At 40.3% G+C, this 26,849-nt stretch overlaps 1 protein-coding gene across 1 annotated transcript in view; it reads right to left on the bottom strand.

Moving 5' to 3' along the window:
* FNDC3B (fibronectin type III domain containing 3B) overlaps positions 1-26,849 on the bottom strand; it is a 338,058-nt gene that overhangs the window by 117,663 nt on the left and 193,546 nt on the right. The window contains exons 5-6 of the mRNA XM_072808084.1: positions 20,806-21,049; positions 17,491-17,781 (exon numbers count right to left, since the gene is read on the bottom strand). Of these exons, the coding sequence (XP_072664185.1) occupies positions 17,491-17,781; positions 20,806-21,049 (535 nt within the window). The remainder of the gene's footprint in view (positions 1-17,490; positions 17,782-20,805; positions 21,050-26,849) is intronic.

The following is a 26,849-nucleotide window of genomic DNA, read 5'->3' as shown; positions in this document are numbered from 1 at the left end:
TAATATCTTAAAGTTACGACTTAAGTGACAGAGAATATGCACTCAATACCCCATAGAAAAACACAGGTCTGTAACATACTTGCTCTATAATCATAAGAATCCACAAGAGAAAGTTGTGGATCATGATAAGCATGCTTCACTGTGGTCGGATTGCTGCTGGTCAGAGACATATAGTTGTGTAGCCTGTAACATCACTTTGGACAGCAAGTAATACCAAAAGAAAGAAGTCATTCTCTACATTTAAGATTTCAACATATTTCCACGAATGTTGTGGCTCACAAAAAAAGCCAAATTCTACTAAATGGAAAATATATTTTGGTCTCCAGAGTTGTTCTCAAATAGTAAAACAACTTACCAGACATACTTAAATACTTTTTCCCAAAGTCCTTTATTTTTCTCATTTAAATTGGTTCCAAAAGGAACTGGCAGGGTATAGTATATGCTGTGAGTGAGTGATTGATATTCTTATGGAAAAAACACGTAAGTAGCTAAAACTAAAGGCTCATGACTACGGGCAGAGTTAAGTGGTTTAAATTGGACAGACTTAATGTTTTAAAATCATTAAAAGTGAGATTAGAGAAACTATTCCAAGCAGGTAACATGATGTGATTCCCTCAGCTTCTTTCCCCCTTTATTAATACCTTAAGAGCTGGTTACACGACTAAACTAGCACATTTGATACAGCTTCAACCTGGCTACAGGCAAGACTGGGAGCTACATGACTAGTACTTTAATTTCTCGATTTCCTATCTGCAGACTGGCATGGCATCTGCACCTGCTATTTTCTGTCATGTATCATCTTGGCGGATACTGGATAATCCAGCTGAGTTTTCCAGGTCTTGTCAAAACTTCATTCCTCGCGCCACCCCCCCCCCCCCGCCCCCAATGGCCGGATCTTCTTTTCTCTTCACTTAACCAATCCAGGCTCTGTACTTCATTATTCTCATTAACCTCTTGTTTTAGAACTCCTTATAACTGTCCAGGTCATTTTTGAAAACCTCCAGCAGATACAGGGTCCTAATTTCCTCATCCAACAGTGATCTGCTTTAAACTCTACAGTTACACAGAAGACACGTAACGTTGATACATTATTTCCCACCAAGTACCTGAAGCAGGTAAGAACCTTTATGGATTTAAAATACTATCTTATATGAAGATTAAAACCCTCCATGTCCTTCCATTCCAGGCAGAATACCCACCAAGAGGGGAAAAAGGAAATCTGTGAGACACAAGTTTTATTACCCCAGGCAGTAATCTAAAACCCAGCAACAGACAACAAGAATGCGCGACTTATAACCCCCACAACTCTGCATTTAATTCTTCAGAATTAAACCAATAAAAAAAAAAGAACTAAACCAATTAGGAGACCTCACCTACATAACAGTCACCACGAAAGGGACGTACGTAACTGATCTATAACATCAGCTATTCAGTCAATACCTAACAAGCATTGAGTATGTGGAATCTCTTTAGGAGCATTCTATAATAGTTAGTCATTACCATCACAGAATTACTAGGAATTCTTTTAAAAGCTTGGTGAGTCTGATCGCACGCTAGGTGAAAACTATCTTAGTTTCCTTTTGTTTTTTTTGTTTTGTTTTGTTTTAAAGATTTTATTTATTTACTCATGAGAGACAGAGAGAGAGAGAGAGAAAGAGAGAAGCAGAGACCCAGGCAGAGGGAGAAGCAGCCTCCATGCAGGGAGCCCGACGTGGGACTCGATTCCGGTCTCCAGGATCAGGCCCTGGGCTGAAGGCGGCACTAAACCACTGGGCCACCGGGGCTGCCCTTAGTTTCCTTTTGTAAAAAAATATGTTCCAAATAGGTTTCTTTCACTTCTTGGGGAATGCCACTAACCATTCATCTGTTAAAAGTAATTAATTATACAGGGGCACCTGGGTGCCTCAATCGGTTAAACGTCTGCCTTTGACTCAGGTCATGGTCTCTGGGTCCTGGGAGCGAGCCCCACATCAGGCTCCCCACTCAACAGGGAGTCTGCTTCTCCCTCTGCCCTGCAGGTGCGTGTGAGTGTGTATGAGCTCTCTCTCTCAAGTAAATAAATCTTTAAAAAAAATAATTATCCAGACCCTGACCTTTAACTTCTATTAAATATGTCCTGAAAATACACAACCACCGTTTTACATGTTTATACACACGCACAACCGTGAGACTAATCACTTGTACTTTCAGAGTTAAAGTGAACAGTTGTTACAGCATTTAGCTTGGTGACTCGACTTCACTAGCTTAACCTACTGTGCAGAAATTTCCCCAAAGCAACCTACCTTACGGAGGAGGTAGCTCCGCTTAATGCTTCTTGGCCTATGTTATGAGAAACAGATACTCGGTACTGTTAGTGGCCATTTACATTAACTGTAGGTCACTGAAGAGGCTGTGGCTGGTGCTGAGAAAGGTGAGGGACTGCCTCAATCAGACTTGACAGCAGGCAGGCCAAGGGGCTGGCTCTGGCCAGGGTTTTAGCCTGATGAGATTGAAAGGAGCCTGGGGTAAGGCTGAAAACAGCCCCCAAAGGCTATCCACATCCCCATCTCTGGAACCAGGAATACTGCCTTTACACGGCCAAATCTTTGGAGATATGATTAAGGACTCAGAGATGTGACAATTACCCTGGATTACTTGAGTGGGCCTTCATTTAAATAGTATGTATTTGTGTAAGGAGGCAGCAGAAAAAGATCTGACACACTGAGAGGAGAAGATGGAGCAGAGAGAGGTTGGAGGATGCTGGTCTTGAAGAGAGTGATGCGGCCACAAGCCAAGGCATGTGGCAACCAGGAAGAGCTAACCAACAGATTCTTCCCTAGAGCTTCTGGGGGGAGCTCGACCTGTCACCACCTTGGTTTCAGTCCAGTGACACTGGCTTCAGGCTTCTGACCTACAAAATGGTCCTCTCTAGATTCTCTCCAGAACTGTGGAGGTCAGGGAAGCGAATACCTAGGCTATCAGAGGTAGATGCTCCATTGTACTAAGCTTCTTCACAGACAGCAGTAAATCAGTATGAAGACAGAACAAAGCAGAACTAAATAAACTGAGTTCATACTGTGTGCCAGGGCTGTGCTGGAGCTTAATCACAAACTTTTATTCTGAGTCCATTCTCCTACTGATACAGACCTGGAATTTGCTACTGAATTTTTGGGGTGTGACAGCAGACTTTCACTACACTGTCTTATCCCAAATCTAGCACAGGGATTAAAAAAAAAAAAAAAAAGATGGAATATACTGACATCTATTCCTGCTCAAAAGCAGTTTCTTTGTCACAGAAACTGATGCCTATCTTTCTCTTTTGATTTTCCATTTTTTTTTTCCATCTTGTGCATTAAAATGATTCCAAAATGCTGAGGGAACATCTGCTCACAACAGTATAACAGAAAGAAAGACAAGATGCTTTCCAATGAGCCTGATGGCAAAATGTTCTTTTGGTAGCAGATACTATGTACAGCCCCATAAATCTAGGCCTCAAAATATTCCCTGTAGACCTCTGAAGTCGGATAAAACTGAAAAATTACACACAGGAGTTTCCACAAAACATTCAACTCTCTAATGCCTCAAATTTTGGGGGAAAAAAAGTAATTTTCCAGGAACAAAACCACCAAGTAAATAAAGTATAATTAACATAATCGTTACCTACGATTACCACTTGTCTAGGGATGGTTTATTTTTCATTTTGGTGTCTCATTCACCAGCATTAATCAATAGGACTCTAGCCACTGTTTTCAAGTAAACATCCTGGGCACTGTGATCTTACTCCATCTTATGCCTTGGTATCTTTCTAAAACCCACCAATAACTTGCCTTAAATGGGTAACTGATCCACTGTACCCCAAAAACGTCACTTGTGGGGTGCCCGCATGACACAGTGCTAACCCATGAAGCATCTGATCAGGGGTCCTGGGATTGAGCCCCAGGTTAGGCTCCCTGCTCAACGGGGGGGCCGCTTCTCCCACTGACCCTCCCCTCACCATGTGCACCCGCTCTCTCTCAAATAAATAAAATCTTAAGAAATCACTTGTCATATGCTGACTACAAAAACTAACCTATTCATTGGGCAAATCATCTGCATTTCTCAGGGTTCACGGTTTTCTCTTCCCAAGCCTCTTAGTCTTTCTTGACATTTAAAGAGGAAAATAACACTGAAAGAGCATCGCAATAGGAGAAAAATAGAACAGAGATACACCTCGCAGGATACTTAGGATTATCAACCACTGGGGATCTGGAACGCAGTATGAGTTGAATCATAAAATTTCTTTTTTTTAAATCCTACGGTTTCTAATATTCAATTGTTTTTGGCCAAAAAACAAAACAAAACAAAACAAAAAACAAGAAACAAGTTTCCTATGGGCCTATTCAATATGATGAATGAACCCTGCAGATAGTTCTGAGCATCACTCTAAGTATCAGGCTCTCCTCACACACCAAACCTCTACTGGAGCTATGAACACCAGCCACCTGGACACATCCTCCCTATCCTCCTCCCCGGGGCTGTTTACTCACTAGGGAGGAGATTGCCGAAGAACAACATGGACAAAAGGGGTGAGCAGGAAGGATACGGAAAAAATAAGGGGGCACAGATAACCAACCATGTGGATCACGCTCCTGTAAAAGAAGGGCCAGGAACTTATACTGAAGAGCTCTCTCTATCCCTTTCTTCCGATGAACTCAACGAGCCTGAAACCTAGTCTTAAGAGCAAGTCTTGAACTTTTATTCTTCAAAAGTAACAATCAAGTAGTGGAAAACATTCTTTTACTTCCTTGAAAGCAAAACGAAATGAAAACACCCCAGTAGTAAATGAACAAATGAATGAATTAAAAAGTTCTGGATTTTAAAAGGCCAGAGTATTAGTGATGATAAATAAGGCAGGTCAAGGAAGGCAGGTATACAGAGTAGGGGGAGAAAAGAATTCACAGAATTTTAAAATGCAAGGAATAAGTAAAGTAGGACAAAAAGAGAAGAATGTGTGAGAATCCTAATTTCTGGATATAAAGCATCCCATGGATTATCCAATTCAGGAAACCAAACTTCTGAAAGCTTAAGTAGAGAGACTAATGTATAAAAGAGGACTGTGAGTATCTCCCATTCCAACTATGGGTAGCGTGAACACAGAATGCTAATCAACTGGCCTTGAAATGATTTAGAAGAAATGATGCAGAAAACAGGCATATATGCACTGCAGAATCGTGCAAATCAGGAGAAAATCCTACTGATTCTACAAGGCATGGATCTTTACTACCTAAAATATAACCTTTCTTTGTGAAACACTAATACAGGAGTTACTTAACAAACCTAATAGAGACAGCTCTGCCCTCATGCATGATCTTCTAGATGGTGTTGAACCCACTAAATCCAGAGAAACTGATGGAGAATAACACTTCACAGACACGGAAACCTTCAAGGAGATGCCTCACTTCAAACTGAAAACTGTCTGCAATCAAATTGGAGCCATTCTTTCATGGGTGAGACTGTGAATAGTAAATAATATTAATGGTGTTAGCGCATTTCGAAAAAAAAAAACTTGATCGCTGAAGAATTAAGGCATTAATAACCATTTCTCACTGAAGTAACACATGATTTTTAGCAGCTTTCAAGAGATGCTGATATATTATGAATTTTCTTGGAGCAACAGTCCACCAAAATATAAATCTTCGTGAAAGACTAAATATTTTTTTAATGTGCTTGGCAAAATACTTAAATAGTTTTGAGGAACTCAGTGAACCAAAATATGGCAATTTCTCCATTCCTCTTGGTTTTAAGGATCTTGCTGTTCCATATAATAATTTGTGTCTTTTCAAATAATAGGGGAAAATAGGTCAATGTAAGTTTGCTGTGTGAATTAAAACTAGCAGTAATAAATGCATTTCTGAAAATTCAACAACGACGACGACAACTGCTAGTAGACACAGCTCTTCCCTCCTTTTCCTCATCTTGCTTTCATAGTGTAGTTCTAACATGTCTAGAAAGTGAAATTTGGTCATTTAATAGAAACGCCATCCATACTACTTCCTACTATATATAAAGGTAAGTAAAAGAGAACTTTTTCCATTCAGGAAAAAAAAAAAAAAAAAAAAAACTGCATTTCCAGTCACCTCAGTTACTAAAGTCACTTCAGTAACAGGACCTGAAAGTAATTACACCATCTTCAATTAAAGCAGGTTACTTTGAACATAATCACAGTAACTCAAGGAGAAGGGCCAGGAACTTATACTTAGTTAGAACTTATCCTTGTTAGTTTTTAAGCTAAAACCAAAAAAAGGGGGAAACTACTGAATTTCCAGCTTTTAAGCACATCCCAACTCTGAAAATATCACTTTAACTACATGTCACTATTCAAAAACCTAATACTTCAATCTAATGTACTGCTAACTCCTTTCAGACGTCTATGCAGAAGACTTCATTTCTAATTTGCTTATCAATTCAACATACCCTGGCAGTAGATGCTCTAAGCCAGCACAGGAGGAAGGCCTGTTAGGAAAGTCCAGATAGGAAAAGCATTTTATTCACACGGAAATTTTGTTCAAAGTGAAGCCGCCAGTAAAAGGGCTCAAGGACCACAAAAGAGCAAACAGGCTTTCCCCTCTCCACCCTACTCCTCTGGAAAATGTTAACCTAGCAAGAGAAGTGGAAGGTACAGAAATGAAACCATGAATCCCCTCTGATTTTCTATCTCTTTGTTTTTCCTAAATTAATGTTATTCCACATTCCATCTAATCTTCCCTGTCTACTGCATTTATTCCTTTCATTCTACTTGTTTTCCTACTTTTACCACTTCCTTTTATTTCACTGTTGCCATTCCCCCGAGGTCCTTCTCATTTTTCTCTGGCCTCCTTATTTTCCAGTCTTCCTAAACCATCACAATTCCCTTTTGTGCCTGGAACAAATCATCCCCACCACTATGACCTGGTCTTTCCTGCCCCCTTTCTGAGCAGAACACCTACATGGAAAAGCCCCATTCTTCTGATGCAGCTGGAAAGGAGTGCCGATCTTGGCGGGAAGCAGAGTTAGTTTTTTGAAATGCAAATTCAGCACCAGAGGGGGGAAAAAAAAGAGGAAATCTTATAATCAACTACAGAGACATTTACACTGTTGACTTTGTAAATCCTCAATCAGAAGCACTAAGCTAGCATCACCATTGTTTCCCTTGGACCGGTCCTATTTCACACATGTATTCTCCACTCTTCTTAACAGAATTTCAAGGTCTTATTAAAGCACCCCAAACTGGAACAGGGTGATACAGTCTGTGACACGGTGGTGTGTTGGGTTGGGCAAATTAAATTTAAACTAAAAGCCAAGGCTGCTCATGGCAAAAAAAGGATGCTCTATATAATAAATGCACTTCCAATGTGACTACAACTGTCACACTATAATAAGCTGGGCCTCCAAAGCCCTCTTCATATAGCAGTTACAGGAGGGATCCCAGAGGACCCTTCCACGGAAGGAGATCCAGTGACAGGATCCAGGCCGACATAACAGTTGGAAAGTTGCCAAAATTCCATCACAAATGGTGAGACTATTTCAGATGGAGTATTAATAGAAACGGTTTCTGGTTCCACACAGCATGTGGTGGCCAGCCTCTGTGATGCCACCCTACCCCATGACGATCTTCTCCTGGTATTCATTACCTCTGGGCCTTCCACAATGTACCAACAGACACAATATATGACCAACAGGATATGAGCAATGGGATGTGGAAGTGATGGCTGTACGACTTCTGAGGTATAAGGAAAAACTGTGAAAGATTATGAAACCTAGTGGGTTTCCTAGTTAGCTTATCCTCTTGGGTTAACCTAACTATGCTACAGCAAGTAATATCAGTGTTGGCAAAATAAATATAGGCCAGCTGTCGTTAGCCCGAATCATCTCCGGCTAACCTCCTTCCCTTTTTTTTCCCCAACACTAGCAAAATTGATTTGAAGCAGTCAATATGTTGAGCAAGTTCAAACATGGACCCAGGCTGGCCCAGCATGCTCTCTGCTCCTCAATCTCAGAAGAAGGCAGAGGAATGATGAGGAGAAAGGACGGGACTGCCTTCTTGCTCAGGATTCTTCGGGTTGTTAGGAGTAGCAATGGTGAAGAGAATTTGGGGGGGACTGGATGCTCCACAGAATCCTCTTGAATCTCAAGTCCTTGGCAGTCAGTATTACTCAATGCTGACCCAGCCTGCAGGATGCCTCGCCCTTCGGCACTCTGAGGGGTACGCTCCCAGGAAGCTGGGGTTCTGCTAACATGACCCACAGGAGGCAGTTCTCAGAAGCAGAAAAATGTCATGGTCTTTCTTCCCCCATGCCCTGTAACGCTGTTAAAGCACATAGTGAAGGAAATCGTGTGGACAGCTCGCGATAGTCTCTGAAGTAAGTGCTATTATTACCCCCATTTTAGACACACGAGGAGAAACTGAAGCTTTGGGAGATGAACTCTCTTGCTCAGAGGCACAGAGCTCACAAGCGGCAGAGCTGGGACAAAACCTAGACCTGCTTCTAAGTCTGGCACATTTGTGATGATGACCTCTGATCCCAGTAAAATCAGAATTCAACGTCACTAAATGAGAGAACAGCATATAAAAGTTCCAATTCAATAAAACTGAAGGTTATGTATGTACCAGAAACAAACCATATCATCACTTATACCTGCTGTTTAAAGGGCTCTTGGGAATGCCATGTATTTAGCCAACACGGGTTCTGATGTCATCTAAGTGCCTCTGCAACCAGTTCCCAATAAAGCAAAAAAGGCAGAGAAAATAATATGGGTGCGCGGAGTTAAGTACTACATATGGTAGAAACTAATCAAAATTCTGCCCTCAGTCTTCGGGTGAACGTTCATTTCAAAAGAGAACTCAAAGAATGTTTTCACATGTTATCTGTCTTTTCCTATGCAAGGGAAAAATGTCAGCCTTCAAGTATGATTTAATGGGTTAAGACTTCTTAAATTGACATGGCAAAAATATCTCATCCTGTCTGTTCAGAGAATCATGTCGTTAACATCTTTAAAACATTCCAGACTGTGAGAACAATGCTGGGGGGGGGGGGGGCGGGGAAGAGGGCAAAAGGCAAAGAGATAAGTGATGTGGCTCGATAAAGACACACCTACACACACTACTCATCAGCTACAACTTGGGCCACCCTAGTTCCCTCTTTGTGGAGCCACCAGTGGGCCTTTGCACCAGCAAAGTCAGTCAAACACCTCCATAAGGAAAAAAAAAAATCTGGCACCCTGGAATCCTAGCAGAAAAAGGAGTTATTCGCCCTTTGATTTCTCCGGCTCTGGCCTTGAGCGGATAATGCCCAGGTCGGAAAGCACATGTCAACAAGCAGCGCATTCCTTCTGCAGACTTCTATCCCCGGGCTCGTCTCCTCTGCATCCCACACGTAGGCAGCTGTTGCAGGAAGTCTGCTCAGACCTCAAGCAGCACTGCTCAGAGGTCTCCAAGACCTGGACGGCGCTGGCTGGCCACATTTGAAATGGAAAAGAGGGTGTTAACTGCCCAGTTTCCTGCTAGAAAGAATGTCTCTTGCATTTTGAGCCAGGGGTCCACATAGCGTCCTTCAAAAGAAAAAAAAAAAAGAAGTTATTTGGGCTTGTTTGGACTATTTTCACTTTCAGACTGTACTTGGCAGAAAGATGGGGTGAATTCCACTGACCTGAGCTCACTTTTAATTTTTTTCGTGTTTTCTTGATATTTTTGCCATGCTTAGGATTCATCCACAGCTGCAGACAAGTGAAAACACACAGGATTTATCTGCAACTACAGACCTGAGAGATGAAGCCCTGATGGGAATCCATCTAGAGGGCTGCACGTTTTCAAGCGCAGTGGAGAAAGCACGCAGCGCAGGAGGAAGGAACGAGCCCCCTGCCCTTCCACAACCAAACAGCCTGCCTGAGCACACCTAGAGGGGTACATGCTCTGGAGACAGAAGAGGTTGCAGGTGTAGGGAGCTACCAGCCACTTGCGAAGTGTGCGAGCCCCCTACGTAGCTTACACAGAAAAGCACCAGTGTTGTCTCTTACAGGGAGCCAAGACCAGAAGAGATTCCAGAACAAAATCTGCCTCGACTCCCAACATTCCAGACCTTATTAACATTAGGTTCCTCCTTCCAAACAAAGGGGACCACTGTGGCCCTCCGCAGGTGCATGTAGCCACCCCCTCCGGGGCCTGTGCCATCCAGCAGGAGGATAAACTCCAAGGCCTCCCTAATGTCCACAATCTCAGACCTCTAGAGGAAAACGCCACCCCCAAACTTACTACTGTAACTCTCCTAGGCGGAATGAATAAGCTTTCCAGCTAAGTTTGGGTAAACAGACCCTGGTGGCAGGTTCTGGTTTCTGAGCAGGGATAGCAAAATATAAGAGATTAAAAAAAAAAAAAAAAAAAAAAAAAAAAAGGTCAGGGAAGAGGAGGTATTAGGATACAAGAATCTGATAATAGGGGAAACTTGTTAGGGTCAGAAGGCAATTTGTGATGTCCAAAGGAGAAAAGCCTAAGAATAATGCTTTTGTCACCAGCTTCCAGTGTTACAATCAGAAATTATGACTCTCTGTGGTGGAATTTCATCTAAAGTATAACTGAATCTTTGGATTGTCAACAATTCCAAAGGGCAAAGGTCAAATGCCAAAAGTATGCTGTATCCTCATTTTCTTCTATATTTGGAATTCTTAGCATTTTGTCCCAATTCTTTTCCACACGACAGTGAAAATTCTAGAGGTCTCCACATCAGTTACTACCTATAGGTCGGCGGCACACATGGAACTCTTACACCAACAGTATAGGCTGAGGGCCCTACCGGTGTACCACAAAAGGCCTATGCTTCCCCTTAAATCAGGCATTTTAACTGAATGCCTCCTGGAGTCCCCTCCCTTTTAAAATTTCACTCACGAATTGTGTGGCATTCAAAGGGCCAGAGGCTCTCAAGTGTTACTGTCCCCACTCCCCATCTTTTTAGAGCCTAGGGAAACACAGATAGCTGGTTTGGGTCTGGGGCAGACCATGAGTGTACGTGTATCTTACCAGCCCCTCCCTGGTGCTGAGGTCCAGATGAGGGCCTCACCTCAGGGGAAGCCTTGTGGATGCTAACAAGGACCCAGGTCCCCTGCTCCAACCATAGCGGCACCAACTCTACCTGCTTTCAGGTATATATGTGCCCAAACGTGTAGGAGGGTGGTATGGGATAAGGATCTGTATTTAGATAAGGATCTACACAAGACTGATAAAGGAGGAGCTACTCATGGGTAAGATTTTGAAAATCATTGACCCTAATTCACCAGTTCATCTTACTAAGGGAAAACTGAGGCCTAGGGAAACATAACTACCATCTCTCACAATTCTGCTAGGGTTTGAAGATGAACAAGTAACGAGTGAGAAAGATATCCTCACTCCTGGGGTAAACCCACAGATGAGGTAAAGGTCAGCAGACATGAACACACAGTGGAGATCGTGATTCCACAATCAAACATGTACTCCCTTTCTTCCCCTGTCCTATCCCAGACACAGACAGACAGACACAGACACACACACCCATAATTAAAGACACTGCTTAGGTCTCTTTCATTTTACTAGACAGTGGGACCTCACAAAGTTTTTATTTTTCACTCTGGACTCCCTTAGTCCTTTCCAAAACAGTATCAGCAGATAACCTTGTTCGCTTTTCTGAAGATGTATGTAACGGGACTACAATTCTGATCGAAAATTGCAGGATTTCAGTTTCAAACCCATAACCACTGGGTAACTTCCTTACTGTCATATGCTTAGGTTCTTACTGAGGATAAAAGGGAAGGAATGAAACTTCCTTCCCACCCAGTGACGCACACCAGTAAGTTCTTTAGTCTCCGTGATGAAAGATGACAGGACAATTTTAACTGGGTCTTGGCCACAGAATAGTCTCAAGGCCCATCAATTGGGCAATATTCTGCTGATGAGAACAAATTTTCCCATAGCCTATGATTCAGCAATTCCACTTTGGAGTATTCATCCAAAGAAAACAAAACCACTAATTTGAAAAGATATATGCAGCCCTGTGTTCACTGCAGCATTACTTATAGTAGCTACAACATGGAAGCAACCCAAGTGTTCACTGGCAGGTGAACTGAAGAGAGTATGTGGTGTGTACACACACACACACACACACACACACAGGAATATTACTCAACCATAAAAAAGAATGAAATCTTGCCATTTGCAACAACATGAATGCCCCTAGAGGGTACCGTGCTGAGTTAGAGAACGACAAATACTGTATTTTACTTATATGTGGAATCTTAAAAAACAAAAAACAAAAAAAACCAAATGAACAAATAAAACCAAACCAATACAGAGAATAGATTGGTGGTTGCCAGAGAGGAAGAGGTTAGTTGATGAGGGAAACTGTTGAAGGGGATCGAGATGCACAGACTTGCAGCTATAACATAGGTAGGTTACAGGGAGGCAATGTGTGGCATGGTGACTACAGCCAAGAATGTTGTATTGCAGGCACGTGGCTGGCTCAGTCAGTTAAGCGTCAGCCTTCACTGCAGGTCATGATCTCAGAGTCCTGGGATCAAGCCCCACATCAAGCTCATCCCTGCTCAGTGGGGAGCCTGCTTCTTCTTCCTCCTCTGACCCTCCCCCCCTGCTCGTGCCCACACACTCTCTCTCAAATAAATAAATAATTAATCTTTTAAAAAAAGATTAAAAAAAAAGAATACTGTATTGCAAATTTGAGAATTGCTAAGAAAGTGAATCTTTAAAATTCTCATGACAAGAAAATCTTTTTTTAACTTTATGTGGTGACAGACAGTGACCAGACGGACTGTCGTGACCATTTAGCAATGTACGCAAATGTCCAGGAATGCAGGGTGTAGCCTTCCAAGTGTTAGAAGGAAGGCGCTTCTGGCTTACAGGGGAAGGAGCTGCAGGAGGAGGGCTTGAAAGGGAAGAAAGAAGGCAGAGAGATCCCGGTTTAGAGAATGGGATGTCCTGGATGCAAGGTGATCCTATGACTACAGGAGGGAGACAGCAACAAGGGTGACCGTTATGTTGAGGTGTTAAGAATTGAACTAGGCTACTTTTAATATTTAATAGAGAATTAAAATACCAATTTTACAGATGATGATACAGAGATTCAGGGAATACTAAAAGCAAATAGTTAGCAAGTGACAAAGCCGGATCAAGTCTAGGCCAAGTATGCCTGCTAACAAAGTCCCACCACCCTATGCCCACAACACACCATTAACTCCAAGGTAATACAAAGAAACAAGAAGCCTACATGTCCCTGAGGGTGACGTGGGCCTCTGTCCTGCCTCGGCTGTTTTCTTGAAGGTAACAGTAAATGAAAGGAGGGGCCGGCTGCAGAGCAGTACCCTTAGAGGTACAGCAGCTCTTCCTAGGGACAGAAACGGTACAACAGCTCCGTGTGTGTGTTCAAACAGAAGACCTGTTCTAGAAAACAAACCAATTAAGAATACAGAATTCATTCCACAAATATTTGCTGTGTACCTACTGTGTACCAGACACAGTTTCAGTAGGTGAGAATGGCGAAGTAAAGTTCCTACCTCCTGTCGTGTGCAACTTACTGAACCACAGCTACCATAACCATCCTTAATTTTAGGACAGTAGTTCTTTATGTTGGCGGACATTATTCCCAGGGGAGGCCTGATTAAAACAACAAGTACCATGAAGCCAGATCAGGTGAAGAGATTCTGATTTAGTAAGTCTGAAAATGAGGTTTAGAGATCTACTTTGGTTTTATGGTTTGTTTCTGAATCCAGAATGTGATTTTATTTCATTCTACTATATTTTCTTCAATTATATTCTTGTCTATACATTGATTCATTTGCTTATTCTTTAGTACTTTATTCTATCTTTAAAAACTAGCTGACTCATTTGGTTTTTTTTTCTTTTAAAATATTTACAACTGAAGTTTGCACTTCCTAATCCTCTTTATGTACCCCCCTCCATGTACCCTCTGGCAACCACCAGTTTCTTCTCTGTATTTAAGAGTCTATTTATTGTTTTTTAGATTCCACATATAAGTGAAATCATATGGTTATTTGTCTTTCTCTGATTTATTTTACTTAATAATGCCATCCATGTTGTTCCAAGTGGCAAGATCTCATTCTTTTTTATGGCTGGGTAATATTCCATTTTTTGGATTATATATACCACTCTTCTCTCTCTATCCATACATCTATCAATGGATATGTGGGCTGCTTCCATATCTTGGCTAATGTAAATAGCACTGCAATAAATACAGGGGTATGTATTGTTCCAAATTAGTGTTTTTCTTTGGGTAAACAGTCACAGTTTTAATTTTTTGAGGAACCCCCATAGCGTTTCCCACAATGGCTGCACCAGTTTACACTTCCATAAGCAGTGCTTAAGGGTTCCTTTCTCTCTTTGTGCTCGCCAACACTTGTTATTTCTTGTCTTTTTGATATTAGTCATTCTGACTGGTATGAGTCCACATCTCATGGTTTTGATTTGTGTTTCCTAATGAGCATCTTTTCAGGCACCTGTTGGCCATCTTTAGGTCTTCTCTGGAAAAAAGTCCATGCAGGTCCTCTGCCTATTTTTTTATCGGATTGTTTTTGGGTGTTGAGTCATATAAGTTCTTTATATATTTTGGATATGAACCCTTTATCAGACGTATCTTTTGCAAATGTCTTCTATTCAGTAAATTGTCTTTTACTTTTGTTCGCAAAAGCTTTTCATTTTTGTGTAGTCCCAATCGTTCATTTTTGTTTTTCTCTCTTGCCTGAGGAGACATGTTCATAAATACACTAAGGCCCAAATCCACAGATTATTGCCTATGTCTTCTTTTTAAGAGTGTTATGGTTTAGGGTCTCACATTTAGGTCTTTAATCCATTTTTAATTTATTTTTGTGTATGGTATAAGAAAGTGGTCCAGCTTCATTCTTTTTCACGTAACTGTCTAGTTTTCCCAGCACCATTTATAAAAAAGACTTTTTTCCTCATTGTATATTCTTGTCTTCTTTGTCACAGATTAGCTAATCATAGGGACACCTGGGTGGCTCAGTGGTTGGGCTTCTGCCTTTGGCTCAGGGCGTGATCCTGGAGTCCCGGGATCGAGTCCCACATCGGGTTCCCTGCATGGAGCCTGCTTCTCCCTCTGCCTGTGTCTCTGCCTCTCCCTCTCCCTCTCTCTCTCTCTCTTTCATGAATATAAAATCTTAAAAAAAAAAAAAGATTAATTGACCATAAGCATAGGTTTATTTTTGCACTCTTTATTCTGTTGCACTGATCTATTTTTCTGCTAATACCAGACTGTTTTGATTATTATAGCATTGTAGTGTATCTTGAAATCTGGGTTTGTGATACATTCAGCTTTGTTGTTCTTTCTCAAGATTTCTCTGGCTATTTGAGATCCACACAAATGTTAGGATTATTTGTTCTCGTTTCTGTGAAAAATGTTATTGGTATTTTGATAGGGATTGCACTGAATCTGTGTATGGATAGTTTGAACATTTTAATTTTTAATTCTTCAATCTCTAAGTATAGAATATCTTTCCATTTCCATCAATTTCTTTTTTGGTGTCTTCTTCAATTCCTTCCATCAATGTCTTAGCTTTCAGAATAAAGGTCTTTTACCTCCTTGGAATGTGGTCTTCTCAGATTGGCAAGTTTTTTCAGTAATATGCATTTAAGGTGGCTTTACCTCTTCTCATGCTTTAACAGCATTAGGAAATATTCCATTGTCTGCATATACCACAGTTCGTTTACTTACTGGAGGACATCTACGTTGCTTCCAAGTTTTGCCAATTATGAATACTGCTGCTATAAACACTTCTGTGTCAGTTTTTGTCAGGACTTGAGTTTTCATTTTTGAAAATGAATACTCAGTTTTTAAATCCAATGTGTAAACCTCTCAGATCCTTATGGAAATGAGGCAGAAAACATAATACTCTATCTGATTATTTCGTGGCTAAACCATATGGAGTGTTGTACTTAGAGTGGTTTTGAGGAGGTAAATAATGCAATGAGAAAAGAAGCAATAGACCAAGTTCAGACTAAATCTGAGAAAATAATTTTTTTCTAATTTTTCATTGTAAAACACACACTCCCCTAAGTGCATAAAGTGATCTTACTGTTACTATCATCATCATCATGTTTTCTATAAAACAGCAAAGAGCTTAAGGTGCTCAAAATAATTATACTCTCATTCATTATGTATAAGACCAAAATGTTTGTAAACACATAAATGTTAGGAAACATTTCAGTTTCCTAACTAAATTCATGCTTTGTTAAATAGTATAAGAATAATGCATGATAACTACATAAAACTTTGAAAAAATATAGCAAAGTATAATGAACAAAATTAAAAGCATCTATAATACATTTCACTCTGAGAAATTACTGGTTGCTTTTTACTGTATCTTACTATTCCTGTTTTTAATGCTACAATTCACTCATAAATAAAATGGGGGGAAATGCTAATGACAACAGCTGGTTTTACCTCAGTTTCCTCAGCCCCCAAAGAATCCAGTCTTCCCCAAGAATCCAGTCTTCCCTACACAAATATACACAAATTCCGTCTTTGTCATTCACAAACACATTCTCACACACACAGTCCCATTCCTACCTGGATGAGGTCTGATAAAAGGCAGGTGCATATTTAATGAGGGCTATAATCACTTCTTATCCTGGCTTTTATAGTTGCTCATGTCTTTCAGATTTATATTTGAAAACTCACATAGCTTTTAAAAATGTTCCCTTATTCTGTTTCAATTAAGTCAGCCTTCTCCACATGCCTACATCAAAATCCTGTTTTTAACTCCTGTGGCATCAAGAGGTTGTCTCTAAATCTTGGCTAAACACTTGATTCCAAGCACATATACCTTCTTCCCCAAATTAACCGATCCACAGCCCCAAGAGTAATCAACAAAAAACAAAAACAAAGCCAAAAAAACACATGCCCTTTGGAGCTGATGTCTCATAAGGAGTGACCTTACTTCTTCCATCTCACGCCTGGGCAGTGAATACTTTATTCAGCAGGCAAAGGTGGTGGTGGTAAGCAAGAACGGATGCCTGAAACTAAGCAGACATGTATTCCTATTCCACAATGATAAATTTCACTACAGAACCAAGTAATTACATGTGGTTTTATGAGGTGTAATTATTTTCAGAGTTAAACTAGCCCTACACTTCTCAGAAAGGCTCTTTTACTTTGGATCTCCTCCCTGTCTATTTGGAGGGAGACAACAGGAAGTGGGCTAATGTGACAAAACCCATTCGGGTCCTGGTTTCCGAGGTTACGTAAAATGTCACATGGCACTTGTGACCAAAGGATATTTCTGCCACAAACTATTAATTTAAAAACAAGCAGGGGGTTGGGGGAGATACAATATTCTGCTCTTATTCAGAAAATGATCTGAGAAGGGCTCCCCAGTCATTTCTGGGAGAAAGACCAACGACATGACACTGGGATGGAAAAGAGGTGTTTTTCAGGCTCCAGTCTCCATGCTTTACTCTGTATGGCAAGCATCTCTGCACATTACCTTGCAAATCTGAATCATTCGACTTTGGACTGCTTCTTGCTCGCCGCTCTGTCTTCTTGATTCCCGGCCCGCCTCCGCTGCCGCCTCCGCTGCCACCACCGCCACCAGCGCTGTGGCCCTTCCCGTAACCATTGTACACGGTTGTGCAGTTGCTCTTGTAGATAGAAGACGGAGGACTGTTGAGACGGTTCTGGCGGTCGATCTGGCGGTCTTTCAGTTTTTTGTGTGGAGGCTTGCTGTACTGGTCTTCCCGGGTAATGTAGCTTGACATTCCATACAGTGGTATAATTTCTGAAACAGACGATTAGGACAAATGCAGGCTCAGTTTACACTCTAAATAAGAAATCTTATGTGATCAAAAGACCTGGCTCCTGAAGGAAGACATTTAACATACTACTGGAGTAAACAGTTTTCTAAATCCTATACATATACGAAATACATGTTTTAAAATATTCCCATTCATTTTGAACCAATCAAGGGACAATTGTTAAAAAACATATTGTGTGAAACAACCAACTACATTGTGTGTTCATGAACATTCTAGAAATTATGTAAAATACTGAAGACAAGGTTACTGTCCATAAAGAGTTCATGATCTAGTTGAATTTATATGTAAATTTGATTTTGCTATCAAAGCCACGGTCAAAATGTTTTTAGTTGCAATATGTATTTTAAAAAATCAGAAAAAACAAAATACCCCCATAAATGTGTCCTTAGAATCAAGATACTTAAAAGTATACTCATCCTTACAGACAAGATAGCATTTCTATTGAAAAGTGTATAGCAACCAGAATCTAAGGAGTTGGTTGTGGCATCTGAAAGAGGCAACATTTGAATAAAACTTACTAAGATGATGAGATAAAAAATTTCCATTAAAAATAACCAAAGCTCATGGAATCAAGGGAAATGCTCAAGGAGAAATAGTAGGGGTAAACACAAGCCATCTTTGCAGCCTGGTGCCACACATAATAAGCTGTGGTCTCAAACTTCTATTTTGGACTAATTAAGAGGCAAGACAAAAACGGACTAGTAGAATGTCACCTGGCTTCCCTATGTAGAATGGGAGCCTACAAAACAAATTCATGATCTGAGGGGAAAACATTTATTTTAAATTAAAAATGTTAAATCAATTAAAAATATTTAGGCACTAATAAAAATGACAATATATAAGAGAAATTGGGTCCTTAAATGTTTATAAGAAAAAAGGGCCTGACCAAATAGAATGAACAAATAAATTAGCATTCCAAACTAAATACTTTGGAGAGCAAAAAGGTAGCACTCCTAATCATGTTTCTGGACAAGAGATCTAAACCAGGACTGTTTTAAGCATACCAGGACTGTGCATACTGACGTTTCAATTATCAGTGGTAGAGCTCCACTTTTCTTTCTGTTCATATAGCTTAAGGAAAATCTTTAAAAAGCAAATCTTCACAAGGTAACAAATTTGCACTAAAAAAAAAAAAGTGAAAAAAACAAATGCAATCCGATTCAAAGAGCCTATGCCTAGGGCTCTGGGGTGGCTCAGTTGGTTAAGCGTTGGACTACTGATTTCAGCTCAGGTCATGATCTCACAGTCATGAGATCATCGACCCCAAGTCAGGCTCCCCACTCAGCAGGGAGTCGGCTTAAGATTCTTTCCCTCTGTCCCTCCCCACCCCACTCATGCTCACTTTCTCGCTCTAATATAAAATAATCTTTAAAAAAGAGACAATGCCCAATTAAATCATATCCAAATATACATAAAGGATGGCAAATGTTTTAAGTATCACGACGCATTACACTTGAGATTTAAGAATATTCACCGTGGACACTAACATAATACTCTCTTAAAACATGTTGAAATTTTACTCCTATGGTGTGGGAAATTAAATGTTTAATTTATTTTTAGATATGCACATCGGGAAGTAAGGTAAGGAAATGTATAAATGGGTTTTTATCTATACAGCAAACAAAAGGATTTTGTTTTTTGCTTTCTTTAATTTGAAATCAATGAGGCACTTTTATCTGTACATTAATGTATTATGTTATTATAATGAAATTAAAGCAAAATATCCTATGAAACAAAGATGCTATTTTTTTCTTAATTCTAATGACCATTTAAATCATACTGTCTAAATTTGCAGAGGATAACATTTACAAAACATTAACTATGTGGCATCCTACTAACACACTGCTGACCTAATGGAGATCACACATTGTCCATCAAGCAATTAGACAGTCACCAAGGCTTTTGGTCGTTAAGCTCAGACCAAATCAGAAAACTCTGCCAATACTCAAATATTTAATGGACATTGTGTCAAAGCATTGAATACTTTTTAAAAAATGATAGTTAATTTTTTTCAGATTTTATCCAAATGTTTTCAAGGCATCTCCTCACTACTCTGATGTTTTAGGGTGTTATGTCACTAGGCAGGAAGATTACACTAATACAAAACTATTGATGCCATCATTTCTCCATGCCCCACCATAATAGCACTTGGTTCTTTTGAATTTTATATTAAATTTCTAAGTACTAAACAACCAACCAGCCAACCAAAACAACAAAAACAAATTCTATCCCTAAATTGGAATAGAAAATTCCACTTAAAGTAACCATCTCAAGTTTTTCTTTGGCTAATAAGAAAATAATTATAATGTGAGATAAACACATAGGGAAATATATATACATCCACACACATATATAATTAGTAAGAGAAAGTGAGGTGCTAACTTGCTATGGTGTAACAGCAATCCTTGTGTTCAAACCAATATAAAAAATGTCTGAAGTGATAAAATGCTTCAATTCATAGAAGAAAATCACTTTGCAAAGCCTTAGACAACTTAAACGTTAAAGTCTGATTTTTACCCTCACTTAAATGGTTTCTTAGACTTATCCTTTTTAGGCTAAACCAACACCAAGGACAAAACTAGAAATACACAATGGCATGGATGCCTAGGCAACAATGTGCCACAGTTCTGCCTCAGGCCACTGTCACATTAAAATATGTAATGGGACACAAGAACATGTGATACATCACTTATTTCTCACTACAGTAAGAAGTGGCTATCCCACTCCCTTTTCTTTGTGTGGTGGGTGCAACAGGGGGCAGAATTTTGGAAAATATAAAGAGCTGCAACCCACAAAGGAACCTTAGCAAGACATGCTTTGAGACAAAGAAAGCTAGGAATTTCTTGGGAGCTGACTATGCAGCAGGTAGATCCCCTTCCAGCAGGCTCATTACAGAAGATACAAGGGGGGCCTCTCTGGTTCTCCTAAGCTACTTCCATGTTGTGACCAGTTTCAACAGCTCCCAGTGCCAGCAATAATCTACTCACCTTGCTCACCGTATATTGTAGGGGGAATATGGTGCTGAGGAAAAAACTGAGGCGGCATATCTCCAGGTCCAGTAACAGGTGGGTAGTAAGCCGTGTGTGAGTTATGAATAAAATGGGGGTGGTGAGTCAGGTAGGGGGGTAGGTGATGGGTTGGAGACATGGCTGAGGGGTAGCTTGGGGGGTAACACTCAGGAGACTGGGGTGTGACCACCACCCGGCGGACTCCAGTATTGTCTTCGATCACCTAAAGAAAACAGCAGAAAGAAAGAGTGTTGTATGTATTATCAGCAAACATCCTGTGAAAAAATGTATGTTACTTCCCTTAATATATTACTTCCCTTAATTTTCTCCCCTTATGGAGAAAAAAAAAATTGGTGCATGTTGAATTCTGGTTCCCTAACTAGTTAAATGAGTTTTAGAAATAATACCATTTAACAAAATTTATGAAAATCAACTTTTCATCAACCACTTGATTCTGATTACACAAAACTTTTTGGAGAGATCAACGGCTTGATAGTAAATCTTGTGTGTCTCACAAACTTTTCCAAGAACACTTGGAAGACGACTTCTGAAGATTTCATCCAAAACAAGCAAATTTAATGTGTGATTTAGTTGATCTGAGGAATGACTTTGAATATAACTAATGGTTCAGTGGTTCTCCAGAAAGAAGAGATTTCTGAGGAACATAAATGTGCTTCACTGGGCAGAGCTTTCCAGATGGGCCTGATGACACTTGACCCATTTCTGCCTTAGCATGACAGTTCCATTCGTACAAGGGCTTCAGGAAATAAAGGGAACATTAACTTCAGAGGCCATAGGAGTATCAAAGGTTCATTTAATCTGGGACCAAGGGCAGCCCGGGTGGCGCAGCGGTTTGGCGCCGCCTGCAGCCTGGGGTGTGATCCTGGAGACCCGGGATCGAGTCCCACATCGGGCTCCCTGTGTGGAGCCTGCTTCTCCCTCTGCCTGTGTCTCTGCCTCTCTCTCTCTCTCTGTGTCTATGACTAAATAAATAAAATCTTTAAAAAAAAAAAAAATCTGGGACCAAGGGGGTGCCAGGGTGGCTCAGTGGTTGAGCATCTGCCTTTGGCTCAGTTCATGATCCCAGAGTCCTGGGATCGAGTCCCACAGTGGGCTCCGCACAGGGAACCTGCTTCTCCCTCTGCCTATGTCTCTGCCTCTCTCTGTGTCTCTCATGAATAAGTAAAATCTTAAAAAAAGAAAAGAAAAAAAAAAAAAAAAACCTGTGACTAAGGATACAGATGAAATGAGGGTATTCCAACCAATAAAAAACTTGAACAATATCAAATCAAGATGGGCACCTTTGCTCCCAAGATGTCCTGATGATGTAATGGGTGCTGTGAAGGGAGACATTAGGACAAGGGACCTACTCTGAACAGAGTGAGCCCATCAACACTCTACCCATGCTGTCTTCAAATGCTTTCTAATTCCTCCAAGGAAGGTCGCTAAGGCAGTACAGTAACAATGTTTCTTGCCTCTCTGGCCAACTCCATGAAACCTGCTCTAAAAACAAACATATTTGTTGAGATGTAAGATAAGAAATAATACAACAAATACCATAATCAAGCGGGCAAGCTGAGGAACGCAGAGAGCAAGAGCAGAGAAAGGTAGAATCACAGGGATGCTTTAGGGATGTGAAAGAACTGGTGGTGCTGGGACAGCTTCAGGGAAAGGCCTCTGCTGGGTCAGGGCCGTATCAGGAAGGGGACAATCGGGGCCTAAGAGTAGACCTAGAAGCCAAGGACACCAGCTGGTCTAATCAAGTATTTAAAACAATCAGGCACACACACTGGTAGGCAGCTTGCTTTTTTTTTTTTTTCCTTTTTTTTAAGATTTTAAAAAATTTATTTATTCATGACAGACACACAGAGAGAGAGGCAGAGACACGGGCAGAGGGAGAAGCAGGCTCCATGCCCGATGTGGGATTCAATCCCAGGATCCCGGGATCATGACCTGAGCCAAAGGCAGATACTCAGCTACTGAGTTACCCAGGCATCCCCATCTTTTTTTTTTTTTGTTTTTTGTTTTTTAAGATTTTTAAAAATTTATTTATTCATGAAAAACAGAGAGAAGGAAGCTTGCTTTAAAAAAAAAAAACAAAAAAAAAAAAACAGTAAAACCACCATCACCAAAAAACACTGCAAATCAAATTTGTATATTGAAATGGATATCTCATTACACCTCAGAAGGCTGATTATGGACCAAAAGAAAATGACTTAATCATGTCTAAAACTAATAAAAAAATTATTGTAAGCTTGTTTTTAAAATACCGTTTAATACAAGATGTCAAGTTTATCAATGTTAGTCTGTGTGTGTGCGTACAAGACAGTCTCGTATGAGTTCATAGCTATTCATCTTTATGTTAAGAAAACAAAATCTTTATTGATGAACCAATTAACATAATAGTTTCAGAATTAACCATGTTAACAATTCATTAAGAAAGCAGTATTAACTCCTTAACATTAAGAATCTGAGTCATACTCCTTACTAAAGCTCAAGATATGGTTTTCTATGTATTCTTTAATAAATGTAACCTCTTCGGGGTTTTGGAAAGCTAATCACATTAACCTTATTTATGAAGGCATGGCTGTCAATTTAAGGTAGATGTGAAATGATGCTTAAACTATGACATCAGAAATTCTAATGCAGAATATGCTAGTATCTTCTGTATTATCCAAACTGCAGGGCATGAAAATGACATTTGGTAGCATACTTTGTATAATTTTCATATACATACAGATTTTTCTTACTATCTGATATAAATATGCATTATTCTATAGTGTCTTTTCTCCTCCCCCACCCTGCCACTGGCTAGTAAGAAAAAAGTAAGGTATATTCCAGATGTTCCTCTTTCGTGGAGCTTTCGATTCAATCCTGTGCTAGATACTGGAAGGCCCACAAAAACCAAGTATTTGTTTTCTTGAAACTTGCAACATTCATTATTTTCATTATTGTAAAACTTCCAATGATCAACCCACCACATAGACTCAGCCAATACAGTAAAAGAAGAACAGGGCCCTCACTAAATATAAAGAACTCTGGGCTGGGAAACAGGAACAGTTATAGTGAAAAGAAATTATTTTCATTTCATCATAATTTCTGACTTGTTAAAGCACTTCAAAAATGAGGTGAACAGAAAGCACTTACAAAGATAAGGATTCTACTAGGTGAAAAAAACAGATATAAGAGATGCATAGCTAAAACATCAGCTTTTTACCACTATATTTTATAAGTATTGCCACTAATTCGAAAAATTAATAAATCTGATGCATAAATTACTCTTCATACAGAAAAAAATAGGTTTCCTGTCAGAAAACCAAGTAGCTTTTTAAAACCACAAATTGCCTACATACATGAAAACTGCTTGACAGCCCCATTTTTAATTATCTTAAATTATTCTGTGGTATTTATGAAAGACATCTATTTACATGTATATGAATAATGGGACTCTTACAGAAATCTGCTCCCTTCCCAGTCAAGGCCTACCTCATCATCAAAACCATTTTAAGAAATGAAATATTAATTCCAAAAGAATCAGAAAAAAATTTTTAAAATATGCTGAATATTTAGTTCGTTGTTCTTTCATAGCACAAACTGCAATATATTCAATTATCAAGTTCAGTTTTGAATCTATGTCTAAAGAAATTATGCCTATGATCCCCCAAAGAATAAGAAAGTCCAAGGAGCAAGAAAGATGTACAAAATAATAAGCAACTCAAGAAATCTTGGTAACAGTACTCTGTTTCAAAATTAGGTTCATAAAAAAATAGTACTAGAGAAGAATTCAGGCATTTGAAAAAGTTCAGTCCAAAAATCCTGGGACGGTAAAATGTGCCTTCAGAAGGGACCACTGAAAAGACAGATTCATTTGCTTTTCTTTTTCTCAAGATTTTTTTTTTTGAGAGAGAGGGTGTGAGTGAAAGAGAACATGAGCCTTGGGAAAGGGGCAGAGGGAGAGGGAGAAGCAGACTCCCCGCTGACTTTGGATCATGACCTGAGTCAAAGGCAGATGCTTAACCCACTGAGCCATCCAGGTGCCCCGGATTCATTTGCTTCTTGGAGTGAATGAGATTGTGACAACATCCGGAGGCAGACAAATCACACCTGTATTCAATTATTTCCTAACATATACTATGAGCTAAGCACTGGATTTTCAAAAGTGAGAAAAAAAAATAGGTAGGACTCATCTATCTACTCTAAGAATCATATCAAGACAAATATCAGACTAAGTTCTGGTAAATGCTATTCAAAAATCAGTACATAGTATTGTGTGTGTGTCCCCCCCCCCCCCCCCCCCAAATCACAACAAAATGTCCTTCATTTAGATTTTTTTTCCGGCTCTGTGACTCAACAAGAGTCACTCACATATCTTTTCTAGAGAAGCAGAAAGCCTTGGAAAAGATCACTGCACTAGTTTGTCAGTCACCCATTCTGAGCTGAATTGTGCACCAACACCCCCACTCTTCATCAATTCATACACTGAAGTCCTAACTCCCCAGTAGCTCAGCATGTGACTACTTGGGAGACAGGGGCTTTAAAGAGGTAATTGAGGTAAAACAAGGTTCTGTGGCTGGGCCCTCCTCCAACATGACTGGGACTGCTGTAGGAGTAGCAAATCAGGAGAGACGCAGAGGGCAGGGGAAGACCATGTGGGAACACCAAGGGACGATGGCCACCTACAAGCCAAAGAGGAAGGCCTTAGAAGAAACATATAGCCTCCAGACTTGTGAGGGAATGACTTTCATTGTTGAAGCCACCCAGTCTGTGGTACCCCGTTATGGTAGCTCTAGTAAATTAACACACCATAGATCAGAGCCTGATGGCAAATACGAGCTGGCTTGATTCTTGACCACGTCACTTACTCTGCTCAGTAAATATTCAGAGAAACTTCTAGGTACCTAGCGTTCTTGCAAATCAGTGGCCTAGACACAAGGACGAGAGGCTGGAGGACAAGGTGTTCACAACAGGGAGAATCTTTGTCCTACATACGGTGTCCTGAGTGTTTTTAGATGTAGGACCAAGAAAGCCATTGAAACAAAATGACATATCCTGGAGGCAAGAGCAAGAGAGTGGTCAGGGGAGCAGCTTGGGGAGGGAGAAGAGAAAGAAACTCACAGGCCTGTGGTGCCAGCAGCTTGACATGGATGATCTCATTTAATGTCCTTAACTCCTACACAAGCAGGTATCAGCATCCCTTGTTGCACGCCAGGAAACCAAGTCACGGCATGATTAAAACATAGAGCTAGTTCAGCTGCAGAACCCAATTTTCATTCTGATCTGTACTCTGATCTGATCAGTTTTCATTGTGTGGAGAATTATACAGAAGTTAGGTATGCTGAGAAATAAATACCTAAATAACGAACCACAGGAAACAATACTTAGGTGATTAAGAGATGGGAGAGGATTCAAGGCAAACCAGTATTTACTGACAACTTGCTGCTCTGCTTTAATACCCTTTATCTGAAAAAAAAAAAAAAAAAAAAAAAATAATAATAATAATAATAATAGCTTTATCTGGAATAAGGCCAAACACGGTAAGGCCCTGGGACAGTAACTGGTACTTGAGAGAAAAATCTTACCCAGCCATTACTACTACTAAGGTAGCACCTCATTAAGTCCTCCCAACAATCCTGTGACGCATACCCAGTTATCCCCATTTTAGAGATTAAGAGGAACGAAGCTCAGGAAAGTTCAGTGAACTGGCCCAAGGTCAGAGAGCAGTGGGGGAAGGGAGGGAACAATTTTGAGTCCCAAGAACTAAAACAGATCTCTTAATAATACTTACGTGTTGAGCGTCTTTTCCCATTGCCCACAGAGGAGGAAGGTAGTAATTCCCCTTACTGAAGTAAAATGCTCCCCAGGAAATGTTTTTTAAAAGATTTATTCATTTAGTTGAGAGAGAGAGAGAGAGAACACAAGTGAGAACCGGGGGGGGGGGGGGGGGGGGGGGCGGGGAATCTCCAGCAGACTCCCTGCTGAGCATGGAGCCTGACATGAGGCTCCATCTCACCACCTTGAGACCA

The sequence above is a fragment of the Canis lupus genome, chromosome 31 (assembly GCF_048164855.1).
Source record: "Canis lupus baileyi chromosome 31, mCanLup2.hap1, whole genome shotgun sequence".
NCBI lineage: Eukaryota > Metazoa > Chordata > Mammalia > Carnivora > Canidae > Canis > Canis lupus.
Note: the sequence above shows the minus strand (reverse complement) of the source record. Positions and strands in the feature narration are given on the sequence as shown.